The sequence below is a fragment of the Indicator indicator genome, chromosome 32, assembly GCF_027791375.1.
Source record: "Indicator indicator isolate 239-I01 chromosome 32, UM_Iind_1.1, whole genome shotgun sequence".
Classification (NCBI taxonomy): Eukaryota; Metazoa; Chordata; class Aves; order Piciformes; family Indicatoridae; genus Indicator; species Indicator indicator.
Genome location: NC_072041.1, coordinates 4,579,645 through 4,595,031, shown reverse-complemented (window position 1 = coordinate 4,595,031; position 15,387 = coordinate 4,579,645). Strand labels below are relative to the sequence as shown.

The window sequence follows — 15,387 nt, the reverse complement described above, 5'->3', positions numbered from 1 at the left end:
GGGTTAGGTAAAAACCAGCGGCTTTGCGTTTTTGTGGAAAAGAGCTATGAACGTTAACGTGAAAGCATTTAAATAACTTCATCTGTGCTTTAACTCGTTCTGCAGTGATGGGGTTTAAATCAGCAGTTGCTTCAACCTGGTACGAGGCTTCTGTGGAACCCAGGTGAGCCCTGATTGCAACTGCCCGCAGCTGCAGCAACGCTGCACAAAAAAACCCCACAAACCACCCTCAAACAGCCCCGAACCCCGGCACAGACCAGCCCACCGTTTGGGCCGGAGGGGGTCGGCGTGGCAGCGGCGCGCTGCCGCATTGCCCGGCGGCCGGGGCGGAGTGGGGGCGGGCTCGGGACCGGCAGGCTGGGCGGAGGCGTTGCCGCCCGCCGCGCCGTGCCCCGCCCCTCCGCAGATGGGCTCTCCCGCATCCCCCGCGCCGTTGGTTCGCTCCCTCCCCCGCCTGGGAACCGGCGCGAGGGGACCGGCCGCATTCGCCGCCGCCATTTTAGGTGCCGCTGGCGGGGCGCCGCGCTGCCAGGCGGGGGAGGGAGGGAGGGGAGGAGGAGAGAAAAGGCGAGTGGAGCGGGGCAGCCTAACGCTTCTCCTCCCTCCTCCTCTTCCTCCTCCCTCCTTCTCCTCCTCCTCGGGGCCGAGCCGAGCCCTCCGCCCGGCGCAGAGCGGAGCCCGGACCAGCGGGGGCGCCACAGCCGGCCCACCAGCCGGGGCTGCGCGCTGCCCTGCCCCGCTCTGCGCTGCCATGCCGCCGCCGCGCTGCCCGGGCATGGTGCCTTTGCTGCCGGCCGCCGCCGCCTGCTTGCTGCTGGCCGCGCTGCTCTGCGGAGGAGCGGAAGCCGCGCGAGGTAAACACAGTCGGGGGAAGCTGCCAGGCACCGGGGGGAAGGAGAGGGCGGCAAGTCCGGGCCCCCCCCCCCAACCCTGCGCGCCCGTTCCCTGGGTGTCTTATAGGGCTGTGCCGCGAACCGGTGGAACTGCTGGTTTGGGAGACAGTGTCCTTGGCTGCCTTCGTCCTTCGGGAGCAGGAAGAGAGCGCGGGGGAGGACATCTCGGCGGTGCGGGAGGGGAGGAGGGCGCTGGCCGCACCTTTCCGGGGCTGGCTGGGGGCCGGGGTGACCCCGTCGCCGCACCTGCGGCCCCACGGGACTTGCTGCGGGGGGATGGGGGCGGCTCCTCCTCCGCTCTTACCTGCGCCGGGGTGACACCCCCCACTCCCGAGACCTTCCGACCCCGAAGGTCAGTCCTCTCGCCGACGAGCCTCGGCGGTGCGGTCGCGGGGGCCAGGCCGAGCTGCGGCGGCTGGATGCGCGGCGGAGGCCCGCCCGTTACATAACCGCTCCCTCAGGCACCGGCCCGGGCTGCGGCCGGCGGCCCGCGGTGCCCGAGGCGGGCAGAGACCGTCACTTGTTGCGGGGGAGGGTTCCGCTCGCTGCCCTGGCCGGAGCGGTCAGCCCGCTGCAAACGCCGCGCTTCTCAGGGGTCGGGAAGGCGGCTGCGTGTGCCGGGGAGAGCCCCGGTAGCCAGCGGGGTGGGAAAGGGAAATAAAGCCCCTCAGGGAGCCCCCAGGGAGCCCAGCCATCGGCCTGACGTGAGGAGCACTCCTTGGGTTGCTGGCGAGAACGGGTATCTGCTAAACCTTCAGCGAAACCGTCAGCGACACGGCATTTTTAAACATCGGCCTTGTGGCTATTGATTGATCTTGTGGAGTAAAAGCATACGCATTGCAGGGCTCCTCCTGAGCAGATTTCAGTAAGAGGCTTGCAAATGCTTCCTTACCTGAAGGTTACCCCTGGAACTGAGAATGCCATTTCTGCAATCTATAGCTGATCATAGTATGAGGTTGGAGATCTGGCATTTAATTTGAATGTAGGATAGAAATGTGTCATTAAAATGGCTTGCAGGTACATTGAAGGGTAGTTCTTGGTGTTTAATAAAATCAGCTCATTAAGGGATACATCTTGCTGCAGTTTCCCTATATAGGATCAGAAAGCTGCTGCTTTAGTAAGTCATCCCCAAATGTTTAGATAGTGGCCATAATTCACCTGCACAAGAACTCTCGAAGTCCAGCCTACTCGCTAGCATTCTTGAAACCATTAGTTGTGCTGGTTACCACACCAGTACAGAAACATGATTTTATTCAATTGCCAGCCTTTTCCATCATGTGAAATTACAAATAAAACTAGGATCAGAAACCTTTTTGGAAGAAAGCTAATCTGTGCCTGGAACCAAGCAGCAAATTTAGATAGCCCTAACGCTTACTTAGTCAGCTCTTCTACAGCTGGTTAGAGATGGTTTTTGTTTTCAGTCTAATCTACAGAGCTGCTGGACTGCGGGTCCTGATCTGTTAAATTTCACATGTAGCTGAGGTAGAGTATGAGGTCTGCTTTGGCTTAGTATGTGCTGTTCTCTTAGTCCTCATGATGTTATGTCTACACTTGGTAGGTCTGTTAATACTGGCATGTGAGGATGCATTTAATGACAAGCTTTGGAGAACACCAGGGAAGCTGCTAGGATAGCTCACTTCCATTTCCCAGTTGTTAGGAGCAGCATTTGTTTGGAAATATTGGTGATCAGCTTTCTGTTTCATGCTGTGTTGTTAGTTCCTTTTTTTTTTTTTTTTTAAGTATGATTTAATTTTATTTCGTCTGTGACTTTAAAAGTCCTTACTGTGGAGGTTGCTAAGATTTGTTATGGTGAGAACTGCATTGTGTGGTTCAGTCAAGGACTGGAAATGCTACACCAGAATGGTGAGTTCCTCTTACCAGTCCTGCATGTTCTTGCGGTTGGAACACAGGAGTGAAAAGTGTTTGGATTTTGGTTTGGGTTTTTGTTTGATTTTTTTTAAATTATTTGTCTTTTTGTTTGTTTGATGATGGTAAGAAGTGGAAATAGCTTTTGGGGGATGTGATCTTATAGAACAGTTAGGTGTGAGCTAGCTGACCTGCCATCTTCTCTGTAGCTGTAGGGGTGCAAAGGATGGGCTCAGTTTCTAAAGAGTTGTAGTCCTGGTTAGCAGAACTCTTGTTCTAACTGAATTAATCTTGTAATTGGTCAAGCTGACCCAAATATATTTCTAAGCTCGTTGGACTAACGTTGCAGTGGAAAAGCAGTAGTAAACAGTGCTTTCAAATAGTGTTTGTCAAAGTGAAACAATTGGACGTTTATCAACAGAGCTGACTGGGGAGTGGAGCGGAAAGACTTCTCAGACCAGAAGGCAATGCATCTAATGGCTGCTGCTTCTGTAGTTACTGACCAGGTGGAGCTCATATACCTCTGTGGCCTTGGGCCCCTTTCAATTTTATGTCATTTAGGAAGCATATTGATCAAAATAATCCTATCTTGAGGGAGCTTTGCTGAGCTGTGATTGTTAGAGGAAGTTATGTGGTGCTGTGAATGTCTTAGCTCCAAACCACAAACCACTTGCTCGTTACCATGCTCTTACTGCAGATGTTTCTCTGGCACAGGAACAGCCTGTATAATACAGGGCTGGTGGTTACATTTCTAGCTCCTTTTTAGAGGCAAGAAAATTTAAACCTACCCTAAAGCATTATGAAGAAACAGTTTGCCTCTTAATGAGAGTTGGGGTTGTGTTGTTCTTGTTTTGGGGTGTTTTTGTTTGTTGCTGTGTTTTGTTTTGTATTGTTTTTTTTCTTAAGGATTTAAGAAGCTAAATGGTGACCAAGAAGAGACAGAATTAACCAGTGCTAGGCTTTTCTATGATGCACAGTGCTTGGGAAGGCATGATACACAACTATCTGTTCGTACAAACAATTTTCATCTTTTTCTGTATGTATTATATAGATTAATACACTGCTGTGGAAATTGGGATGGAAGAGAGATGACCAGGGCAAGCATGGTTTATGTTGTGTTTGGAATACTATAGTTCTGGTGGTCTTCACCCATATAATCAGACTGCAGGTTGTGCTGTCTATGCCAAATTACCAGGAAAATTTATTAACAGAAGCTTCTCTAGACTTGTATCTCTGGTTTAAGGTCAAAATGTTTCTATAGACTTGAAATCACCAGTTTCAGAGTATTGCAAAAAGGATTTTAAAGGAGGACAGAAGCAAGGCCCACAGACTTCCTTTTCTCATGGAAGTTAGAAGGCTTGAAGTTAAACCCAGATCAGACCACAGGACAGCGTATTGTAAACATCTCAAACAGATTAAATTAGAATTCTGTTATTCTGGGTAAAGCAGCATTTTCTGCTGTGAAAATCGAAATATCTGATAGCTTAGTGGCTCATGGCTATGAAACTGTTCCTGCAGAGGAGAAAACTTCGGTAGTCGTTGATGTTTTCTGAACAAAACTACTTTAACCATTTTTCTAAGCCTTATTTCTCATTCTGTTTAGTTGCATTCAGAGAATTCCCTCTGAAAATTTGTTTATGATATTAAGGCTTATACATCTTGTAATGTTACTGTTGTCAAAGACAGAAGCTATACCTCAGAACAAGGGAGAGTTTAATAAATTTGAAGCCTTGGGTTTATATAAATTTTGTTTTGCACTCTGATTTATTTGATTTGTGCTGGTCATCTGTTAGCTTCAGGAGGGACTAAACCTCCTTAGGAGTCTCTGAAAGGATATTTGAACCCTTAGTGCCTTTAAAGAACTGTCTGTCTGTCTTTTGTTGATACTGTTAGGTCTCATCGTGCTTGCTTTGTATTCTGATTGAAAACAAGTTGCTGCTACTGCTCCCAGTTGATTTCCCTGTTTTTAGATGGATTCAATAAGCAGAGACAGAAGTGCTGGCTATACTGAGATGATGTTTGCTCTGTTTGTAAATGAGAGTCCCTTTCAAGGAGTGGAGTTTGTAAATATGGCAGCAGTTAGCAAGTTATTTCCACTCTTGCACTGTGATTGGCAACATGTAAGGTAACATTTATTAAGTGGTAGTTTACAGAGGTTTATGTTTTCCATTACAGTGTTCTGTTAGTTTTTAAACATTTTATATTTCACTTCAAAAGTTAAAATTTTGTTGCATTCATTCTAGTCAGACTTGTTTTGAGGTGGATTGTTACTGTGTTGCTGTTTTCCCTGCCAGGCTTTTATCCCGAATGAAATTTGGTTCATGTATCCTGTGTCTGAGATCTTTGGGGCTCTGAATGTTTCTTCTGCTGCAGTTGTGGATAACTAGTTTCTAATCAGTCATTTGCATGTACCTTAGCTTCAGACTTACAGCAGACTTACTCAATGTACCTTTGTACGAATAAAATCAGATTTAGGCAACTGGTGCAGTGTGACACGGGAAACTCTCTGTAAGTGGTGACAAACCAGGTATTTTTCCCTAGGCAAAATATAATTGAATAAAACCTGTTGAATTCCTACAGCCATTAATTCAATATGGTGTTTGGAGAATTAACAACTGTCCAGGTTCCAACTGTAGGCACCTGATGATTTATAAACACCTTGTGCTCCTGGTGTAGGGCAGTTGAGCTTCCAGAGCACAAATTGTAAGTGCACCTGAAATGGGGCAAGGAATCCAAAATAGATCTGAAATTGTAGGCTGAATTTCAACTACCTGTGAGGAAGCGCAGAGGTTAATGTTGGTAGATGCCAGTGCCTTTACCTACTGCTTCTCCTGGTGCTGCTTCATCCCCTTGCATTTTGATACTGCCTACACTTTTCATGTCCCAGTAATGGAAATTGTGGTTTGTCTTGGAAACTTGTGCTATAGAGAAGAGAAGTTCCACACTATCAAGCTCAGCATTTGAGCAGAAGTTGTGTTCAGTTTTATCCTGTTGTTTGTACCAGCTTGTGAGACAATGTTTGATAAAATTCTAGGTATGAGAAGACCCAATTAAATAAATACACCTTTTCATGACCACTGATGTATTTCACGTTGCTTGTATTCAAAGTTAATCCTCACCCTTCTCCAAAATAGAGGCTCAGCTCTGAGTTGCAGGCTGGTGAGCCTTGGGCAGGAACAGAACACACGTTGTAATCAGGCCATGCTACACCCTTTCTTACTCAACTTTGCTTTCAGGGTGGGGAGGTGTATTTTATTGTGTAGATCTTTACTCTTGGCTGAGCTGTATTCTTCTGTGCTTATGTGCAACGCAAACTGTCATCAGAACAGTGCAAAGTTATGAATATTGAAGGTGAGACATACTTCTTAGTTTTTATTGTCTCACTGAAAGACAAGCTTCTGTTCTTTTACATCAAGAGGAAGACCATTGGAAGTAATCAGTTTTTGTCAGACCTTCAGGACAGGAGTAAAAGACTGTTTACTCAGTCTATTGAGTGCAGTTCATTGGAGTTGACAGAATACAATCTCTTTCTATGCAATCTTTGGCTTTTTCATGAAAAAGTAGATTTCAAACTTAAATATTTTTATCTGCTGTCACTTGATTGAACAGCTGTAGCTTGAACTCCGGTATTTGTTACTGAGTTCATTCAATGCAATGTACCAATTAATTGTTGTGAAACTGTTTTGATATCAGTCATCCTCTTCTAGTTCTAAGATATGCAACATAGCTAAACAACACTAGGTGTTAGAATCATAGAATCAAGAAGGTTGGAAGAGACCTCAAAGATCATCAAGTCCAACCTGTCACCCTACACCTCATGACTATCTAAACCATGGCACCAAGTGCCACGTCCAATCCCCTCTTGAACACCTCCAGGGATGGTGACTCCACCACCTCCCTGGGCAGCACATTCCAATGGCCAACCACTCTCTCTGTGAAGAACTTTCTCCTCACCTCCAGCCTAAACCTCCCCTGGCACAGCTTGAGACTCTGTCCTCTTGTTCTGGTGCTGGTTGCCTGGGAGAAGAGACCAAACCCCTCCTGGCTACAACCTCCCTTCAGGTAGTTGTAGACAGCAATGAGGTCTTCCCTGAGCCTTCTCTTCTCCAGGCTAAACAGTCCCAGCTCCCTCAGCCTCTCCTCATAGGGCTTGTGCTCAAGGCCTCTCCCCAGCCTCGTTGCCCTTCTCTGGACATGCTCCAGCAATTCAACATCTTTCCTAAACTGAGGGGCCCAGAACAGAAGTAGGTGTCCAGAAGAGAAAACATTTTCAGATGCAGTCATTTCTGGTTGAAGTGTGTCTAAATCTTCAGTTGTGTAGACATCAGATTCCATTTAAGTCAAATGAACTTCTGAGCATCTGTAAGAAGATAACTGAAGCCCTCAGACAGAACTTTTGATAAGTGCATTTAATTTCAATATGCTTCCATTCATATACTAGGACTGAATTAATTCTAGTTGTTTTGAGATTATAGTTTTGTATTAAAGTTTCCATACTAGCTCTAAAGCCCACTTCCCAGCCTACATATTCCTTTACGTGCTTTAATTCTTTTAATCATCAGGAGAAAGTTGCTGCTAGTTGATCCAATGGATGCATTCTGCATTATCAGGCATTGCTCTTGCTGAAGGAGCCTTTCCTTAAGGTATGTCTCTCTTCTGTGGAACAGTCAGTAGTAGTTCCAGTCAGTAAAAGCTGGGCTGTTCAGTTTGATGACAAGCTGAGCACATCTACCTAGAGCAAATGGTGTTTTAAAAACCTGTGTTCAAGACACCAATTCTCTTTCTTCCTGTTTCTTAGCAGCAATTATCTTTAGATAAACCAGGTTAGACAGGTGGCTTGTGCTCACCTTGCAGATTCAGTCCTTGCTTGGCAGCAGTAAAGGCTCTAGCATGAGCTTTACAATTACCTGGAAGAAGAGTGCTGAGCTGTCTTTCTAATGGTTTTGGCCACTACAAACCAAGTAGAAGTCAGCTCCCTGCATTGTGCAGAGTGGCTTCCCCTGCTTGAGTAGATTAAATGATAGTTGGGATTTACAACAGATTCCAGCTGAGGTGCTTACACAAATAGTGTCAATATTGTATTTCATGGAAACCAGTGTAGTTTATCTCAGTGAAGTGACAGGAGATTAACAACTCAGGGCACGTAGTTTGTGTTAAGTTGGAATAGGCAGACTGTTTTGGTTTGAAATTAACAGTCTGTCTTGGAACAACTTTCTCTAGATTTCAGGAATTTTGTGACAATTACAGAGGAAAAAGTGAAAGGATCATTTTCAGTCCAACACTTTGCAATATTGAAGCTAACTGAGATCAGAACAGTACTTGGTTTGATTTCACAGTTGGTTCAAGGGAAGCAGTAATGTGTCACTCCTAAGTTGTACCTCATATTTCACATGCTAGCTTGGGAACTTCTTCCAGTGTGTGGTTCTGCTGGAGTCAGTAGATCACAAACAGGGATAACAGGCCTTTCCTGGGTATTCAGCAGTAAGTTTGGTGTTTGAAACCCCAGTGATGTTTAGTCCTCATAAACACAAAGGGATTTAAGCTTTATGTTTTAAAATCTGGTCATGTTTTAGCCTTCCTAAACACAAAGGGGTTGAAGCCTTATGATTTGTCTACAGCACAATAAAAGGACATGACTTTGCTTTTGACTGGGCCTGTTGTTTGAAGGTTCACTAGGCTCTGCAGATGCTTAGCATACTCATAATGCTGTTCATGTGTGGTTGCAGTACTTGAAGCTTTTACAGCCCTCACTACCCAACAGTTGCGGGGTTTACTCTAGGTTGCTAAATTAGGACAAGGTTTCCTAATGCTTAAAATTAAATAATTTGTCATCTGTTTTCAGAAGCATTGGAGTGGAGATGGAAGTTTTTGTGGCAGAGATCTATTTTAGTGTTTTATACGAGGTCGTTTCATAGACCTAAGATGAAGGGATGATAGGACTCTGATATGTTCAGTTGAGGTGCAGCTGTCCCATATGCACTGAAAAATACACAAACTGCATCCTCCTCGTGCTCCTAACAGCCACAGTGAAGCACTCTTCCAAGCAGGTTTGACTTGAGAGCTCTGTTTCACTGGAGACTCACACTTCAGTTGTTGGTGCCTTCCCTTCAAGGGAGGAATGATAGATGAGTCTCTCTGAGCATGAGGAGGTTTGTTTTAAAGCAGAGTTCCTTGGAGGGTGCTGCAGCAGTGTGCTTCTGGGTGAATGGAACAATGTGGCTGACATTTAGCTGGCTAGTTGGTATGCTGAATATTGAAAGCATGCCCGTGAGTGGATTGAGGCAATTAAGATAGTGTTACCATACTGAGTAAAACCACCCAGTGCTAATTAAACACTGTGCATTAAAGGAGTTTGTTGTGAGTTCTCTCTTGCTGCGCTATTATGTATGGAGATATTATATTCTGGCTAGCAGTTTGTTGCTACTAACCAGTAAAAGATGGCAGGTGAAAGCTTATGGGCAGAGTGTTATGGTTTCCTGTGAGTTCTTTAGGTTTAATCATTTTATAAGTGTCCTTTTATCACCGTTTTTTAAATCCCTCTGGGCAAGCAGATGGCAGAGATCATGAATCCATTTGAGTTTGTTGGAAAGGCAGGATTCAGATTAGGTTAGCCATAAACCTCTGCCTCCCTGACAGTCTGTAATTCTTTAGAGAGGTGACCCTATAGCAGCCTTCCAGTGCCTGAAAGGGGACATACATTAAAGCTGGAGAGGGACTTTTGGCAAGGGGCAATGACTTTAAGCTGGAAGAGGATAGATTTAGACTGGATATTAAGAAAAAATTCCTTATGGTGAGGGTGGTGGGACACTGGAACAGGTTGCCCAGGGAGGATTGTGGATGCCACCTCCCTGGAGGTGTTCAAGGCCAGGCTGCATGAGGCCTTGAGCAACCTGGTCTGGTGGAAGGTGTCACTGCCCATGGCAAGGAGGTTGGAACTGGATGATCTTTAAGCTCCCTTCCAAGCCAAACCATTCTGATTGTGTGAAATAGCAGGACACAACTGTGTAACAATGGTCTAGCTGTGCAGTGTACTTCACTTTGACTGCACAGGCATTTATTTCAGAAGTACTCCATTTCATGAAGGTCAAAATCTAGGTGATGTCATCTATTGAATGCTATTTGATATGTCTGTTAGAACCTCAAGCAAAACATATTTTATATTTGACTGCCCATCCTTTGCTGAAGCTGACTTGTCTCTGTCTGGTGAGGAGCAGTTTTGTGAATGTTTTCCATAGGTTTCTGAGCAGTTAGATAGGTGACTTCCAGAATTCAATCTGGGAAAATAGCATTAATTTAGGAAGCAAGAGTACATGGTAGCCTAAGAGTTTTTTTTTTTTTTGAAGCAGCAGATGCATGTTGCCCTGAAGAACTTAGGTGGAAGTGATGCATGTAGAACCTCGGTGTGAAGAGAGCTGTGCTAAGAGAAACAGGCAATTCAAGTGTCAAGAAGAATTGGCTGTTACATCACGTATACTGGTGCTGTGGACTATGAACTGTATTTATCTTTGGAGAGTGTAACATAAAGATAAATATCTAATAAATCACAGCTCTCTCACATTGGATTGTCATGTAGTAGAATGCTTCCCTAGTAGATAACATATAATTTCATCTCGTGTCCTTTGTGATGTGCTAGAAAAAACTATTTTTGGAAGCTGTCTAGGAAAGATGCAGCATTTTCTTTGTGGCAGAGGAAGACTTAAATATGCTGAAGTGATGGATTTACACATTCTGTCCTGCAGAGATGAAGAATACTTGTATGGACAATCTTTTAGTGGAGTTTCCCATTCTCTTAAAGCAACTACTAAATAAGTGACAGAAAAAGTAACCATTATTTTACTCAGATTTTAAGGCATTCTGTTAGATGACAGAGGGCCACAAAGATGATCCATAGGCTGGAGCACCTCTGCTATGAGGATAGGCTGAGGGAGCTGGGGGTGTTCAGCCTGGAGGAGAGAAGACTCCAGGGGGGGACCTAATAGCTATGTTCCAATACCCAAAGGGATCTACAGGAAGGCTGGAGGGGGACTTTTCATAAGGGTGCCTAGTGACAGGACAAAGGGAATGGTTTGGGAGAGTGGGTTTAGATTGGATCTCAGGAAAAAGCTCTTCAGTATGAGGGTGGCAAGACTCTAGAATGGGTTGCCCAGGGAGGATGTGGATACCTCCTTCCTGGAGGTGTTCAAGGCCAGGTTGGATGAGGCCTTGAGCAGCTGAGTCTAGTTGAGAGGCATCCTTGTCCATGAAGTAGATGATGTTTAAAGTCCATTCCAACCTAAGTCATTCTGTGATTCTATGAAAGCCTGATAATTTGATGCCTTCTTCCAGCATTGTTTGAAATCTGCATTTCTGTTGGATTAAAGAGTAGATGTTGGCTTTTTTTCACCTGGTGCTGAATATAGAGTTTTCTAGTGTCACTCTTGGCACGGATGGCAGCAGCTCACCATCTCTGTTAGAAGGTTTGTGAATTGCACTTCAGGGACATCTTAAATCCCAGCATAGTTACAAGATGAATTTAGATTCTTTGAGTTACTTTTGGAAAGCCTGCAGGGACGCTGAACCCTTCTGAACATACTTAGCAGGGATTTTGTCTCTTTTTTTTTTTTAATTTAGTAAAATAATGGTTTGGATTTAGAGAAAGAGGGAAGTATTTAAATCAGTGTTATAAAGCATTTTTAAAAGAAGCTGTCTGCATCAAAAGTTTTGACTTTGTACTTGGTTTTCTTTTCAGTTAACAAACATAAGCCATGGATTGAGACCACCTATCATGGTATAGTTACAGAGAATGACAACACAGTGCTCTTGGACCCCCCTTTAATAGCCCTGGACAAAGACGCACCTCTGCGTTTTGCAGGTAAAGAATTCATCTGTGTTTTGGTTTAAGAAATGCTTTCTTGATGACAAATGATATATGTCAATCAGTGTGTTTTCCCTTGCAGCATAATGTTTCAAAGCTTCTAGATCCTAGGAAATGTTTGTCCTTGGACCAGAGTTTTACTTCATATTTATTTCATATTCCAGCCTTAAATATACAGCTGTGTCCAGCTGTCCAGACCAGAGGGTACTTTATATTCCATGCTTCTTTCAATTTTATGTGCATGTTTATTTTTTCTGTTCTGATGCTTGGGGCTTTTTTTTTGTTTGTTTAGTTTTGGTTTTGTATAGTGTCTGTGTAGGAAATTTAGGAAGGCTGACCTGCATGCTTGGTGACTGGGAGAACATGAATCATCTCTCACAGTGCTTTACTTTTAAAGTGTAAAAGTAGTGGTAGTTTGGCAGCACTGAACAGATTTTGAAAATTACAGTTTTATATCTCTTGAGGGATAACAAAGTTTTCTTGAGGGCTGGATATCATGAAGCTTTAAGAAAGTTTTGGTAGAATATCTTCAAATATGTTGTCAAATTTGCTGAGGGAAATCTAGTGTCTAAGCATCCTTCCAAATGAGACTGCTTTTCCATTGTGGTGTTCTAAATTGTTCAAGCCTGCTTTCATTTAATGAACATTTTTTTACCAACTGGAAATTGTTTTTATTAAATGTTTCTCCATTATGTATTTTAGCTTTCAAAACTTAACAGTTCTTAAGTAGCAGAACAGCAGACTTAAAACAGTTACCTTCAATTCTAACCATAATGTGCTAAAAATTGTAAAGAAATGTTGAAATCCAGCAGAGTGATACCAAGGAATTGCATAATTAGAGAATCATAGAACGCTTTAGGTTGGAAAGGACCTTCTCCCTCAATTTCAAACCATTTGCCCTTGTCCTCTTGCTAGACAACCTCATGAAAAGTCCCTCTGCAGCGTTGCTGTAGGATTCCTTCAGGTATTGGAAAGCAGCTCTGATGTCCCCCCAGAATCTTCTCTTCTCCAGGCTGAACAACCCCAGCTCCCTCAGCCTATCCTCATAGCAGAGATGCTCCAGTCCTTGGATCATTTTTGTGGCCCTCTTCTGGACTTGCTTCAACAGCTCTGTGTGATTCTTGTGATGGGGACACCAGAACTGCATGCAGTGTTTGAGGTGGGGTCTCACAAGAGCAGAATCCCCTCTCTTGAGCTGCTGGCCATGCTCTTCTTGATGCAGCCTAGGATCCTATTTGCCTTCAGGACTCCCTGCCTCTGCTTAGGGAATCATTAAAGTATTTGTCTGCCATTAAATGGAACAATACTTAAATCTCTCTTTGAGGAGCCCAAAGGTGGGAGATGTGTTGAATCAGCGTTACCAGTTCTAGTTGGTGGTGCTGCAGTTGTGTCCCAGGATGGAGAAACAGCATTGTTGTTGTCCAACAGCATCTTTGTGGGTGTTTTAAGTGTGAGAAGCCATTAGATCAGTGATGTGTTTTCACAGCAAAACAAAGCATTTGCTGGATTCAGTGGCTGCTTCAGCCCTAACTGCTATATTTCTACTTAAAACCCAAATTTATTCATACTTCAAAAGGTTGGATATTTTAATTAACTGTGCCCCTAGCTGAGCAGTGAAACTTTTCAACTCTCTGCACGTTTAAAATATTTTAAATAGAGCTTTTTGCTTTACTTCATTTTTGAGCATGTTGAAATACCTTGAAACCAGTTCATTTAAATGCTTTGTAGCACACAAACTGTGGAGCAAGTAATGTTTTAGTGCTTTGCTCCCTCTGTGCTGTGGGTATGATCCTAAAATTCAGATGTGCAAAAATAAGCAGGGCTATCTAGAAATTTATATCTAGGGTGATTTGTGTGGTTTCACATCTGAAACAACACATTTTTGAAGAGAAGATTTGAAGGTGGTCATGCCAGGGTGCCTCATCGTGCTGCCCAACTGTAGAGCCCCTCTGGAATTGGGCTTTTGTACCACGACTCTTACAGATCTGCTTGAGAGGACAATCACCATTGTCCTTCCTCAGTGAAACTTCTCTACATTACAAATAGAGTCATGTTGGAATTCCAACTATTTCAGACATTTCCAAGATGCTTTTGCTGAGAAAAAACAACTCCCAAAAGACAGCGACATTTTTCTATTGTACATTAATTTGTGTCCAGTTTAATGCCTGAGGCTCTCAGTAAGGGTTTCCTCTTTTATTATACCTAAAGGAGCTGAATTTTTCTTGCATTTGAAACAAACAATACTGTATCTGATTGCTGAATTTGTTTTCTGAGAGGATAACACAGGGTCTTGCTAGCAAGATATTTGAGGTGTTTCCCTCATGGAAAGAAACATTTCCTTGCTTTTTCAATATGCCTGTAACAGGGTTTTAGTCTCTGTTATCCCACCCCTAGAGAGAATCACTTATAATTTATTTTTTCCCCTTACTAATCTGGGACACAAGGACTATTTCTGTAGGGGCTGGGGATTTTTTGACTTAGAGCATGAATATACATAGAGCTTTGAAAGTGATCTTGAAGCATCTTCTATTTATTCTTTAAAAGTCCTCCCTAAAAAAAAATCCCCCAAGCCTTCCTGCCAGCCTCTCCTGGAGGTGTGTGTGGCTCACATGTTGCAGTGGGCGAGCGCTGACGGCGTTTTCCGTGCCGCACCACCGAGCTGTGTTTGTGTAGGACCGGGAGCTGTGCTGACGTCCTGTCTGCAGAAGGCCCCTGTAATGCAGTGCTCAGCAGGATCAGGCCAGAAAGGCATCATGTGTGGGGAAGAATGACGCTGTGTAGTCAAACATAAAGATCTTGATCTTGTCACATCCAGCAAGTGAGTCAATGTGTGTGCAGCAATACGTGCACAGCCGCTCAGCAAACCCAAGAGGCAGTTCTGTTCCCATAGGGTTTCAGCCATTTCTGCAGCGAGTTTAAGGCATGCCTTAAATTTTGTATTTTATCTTGTATTTGCATTTTACTTTCTACCTGTTGTGCATACAAACACAAGCTGAAGTGGAGTTATCACCAACTGACATTTAAAATTAGTTGGCTTTTTGACAGTTTTGTATGGTACTAAGCAACACTTGTTTAGGGGACATTCAATGTATTGAAATAGGGAGGCTTTCCATGATCCTCAGGAAGACTGCTGCTTGGTTAGAGCTAGGAGAATATAGGATCATAGAATCATTAAGGCTGGAAAAGACCTTTAGGATCATCTAGTCCAACCATAACCCAACTACCATGACCACTGAACTATATCCTGAAGTACCACACCTACACATTTCTTGAACACATCCGGGGATGGTGACTCCACCACCACCATGGGCAGCCTGTTCCAATGCCTTTCAGTAAAGAATTTTTTCCCAATATCCAATCAAATGTAGAGGGATAGCTGACTGCAAAGTTTGAAGAGTGCCTAGTGGACACACTGGATTGTATGTCCAGCTTAGGTATGAACCTTTTCATAACTGTGTGGTTATTTTACATCATTATATAACAGTTCAGAAGGAGGTAAAACCAGTGAAAATTAACCAAACCTTAACATTCTGCCAAATCCTTACTGTCATTTAATGGTTCTGCACTAGAAAGGAGAAATAGAGAATGCTTTTAGGATACAGAATTACTCTGTGTTTTCTGGCTAACATAAATTCCACAAACCTGATACATCTGTAAAATGGAACATTTTTTCAACTGTAGTTACACTCTATTTAGCTGAACAGTTTCCAATGTATCAAATATAAACTAACTTAAAGATTGATCATTATTTTGTTCTAAGATAGGAGAGGTAGA

The 15,387-nt window shown here is 43.8% G+C and overlaps 1 protein-coding gene across 1 annotated transcript in view; it reads left to right on the top strand.

Annotated features, from left to right (window-relative positions):
• Positions 1–751: 751 nt before the first annotated feature.
• CLSTN1 (calsyntenin 1) overlaps positions 752–15,387 on the top strand; it is a 37,388-nt gene continuing 22,752 nt past the window's right edge. Inside the window, exons 1-2 of the mRNA XM_054394841.1 lie at positions 752–854; positions 11,488–11,610. Of these exons, the coding sequence (XP_054250816.1) occupies positions 752–854; positions 11,488–11,610 (226 nt within the window). The remainder of the gene's footprint in view (positions 855–11,487; positions 11,611–15,387) is intronic.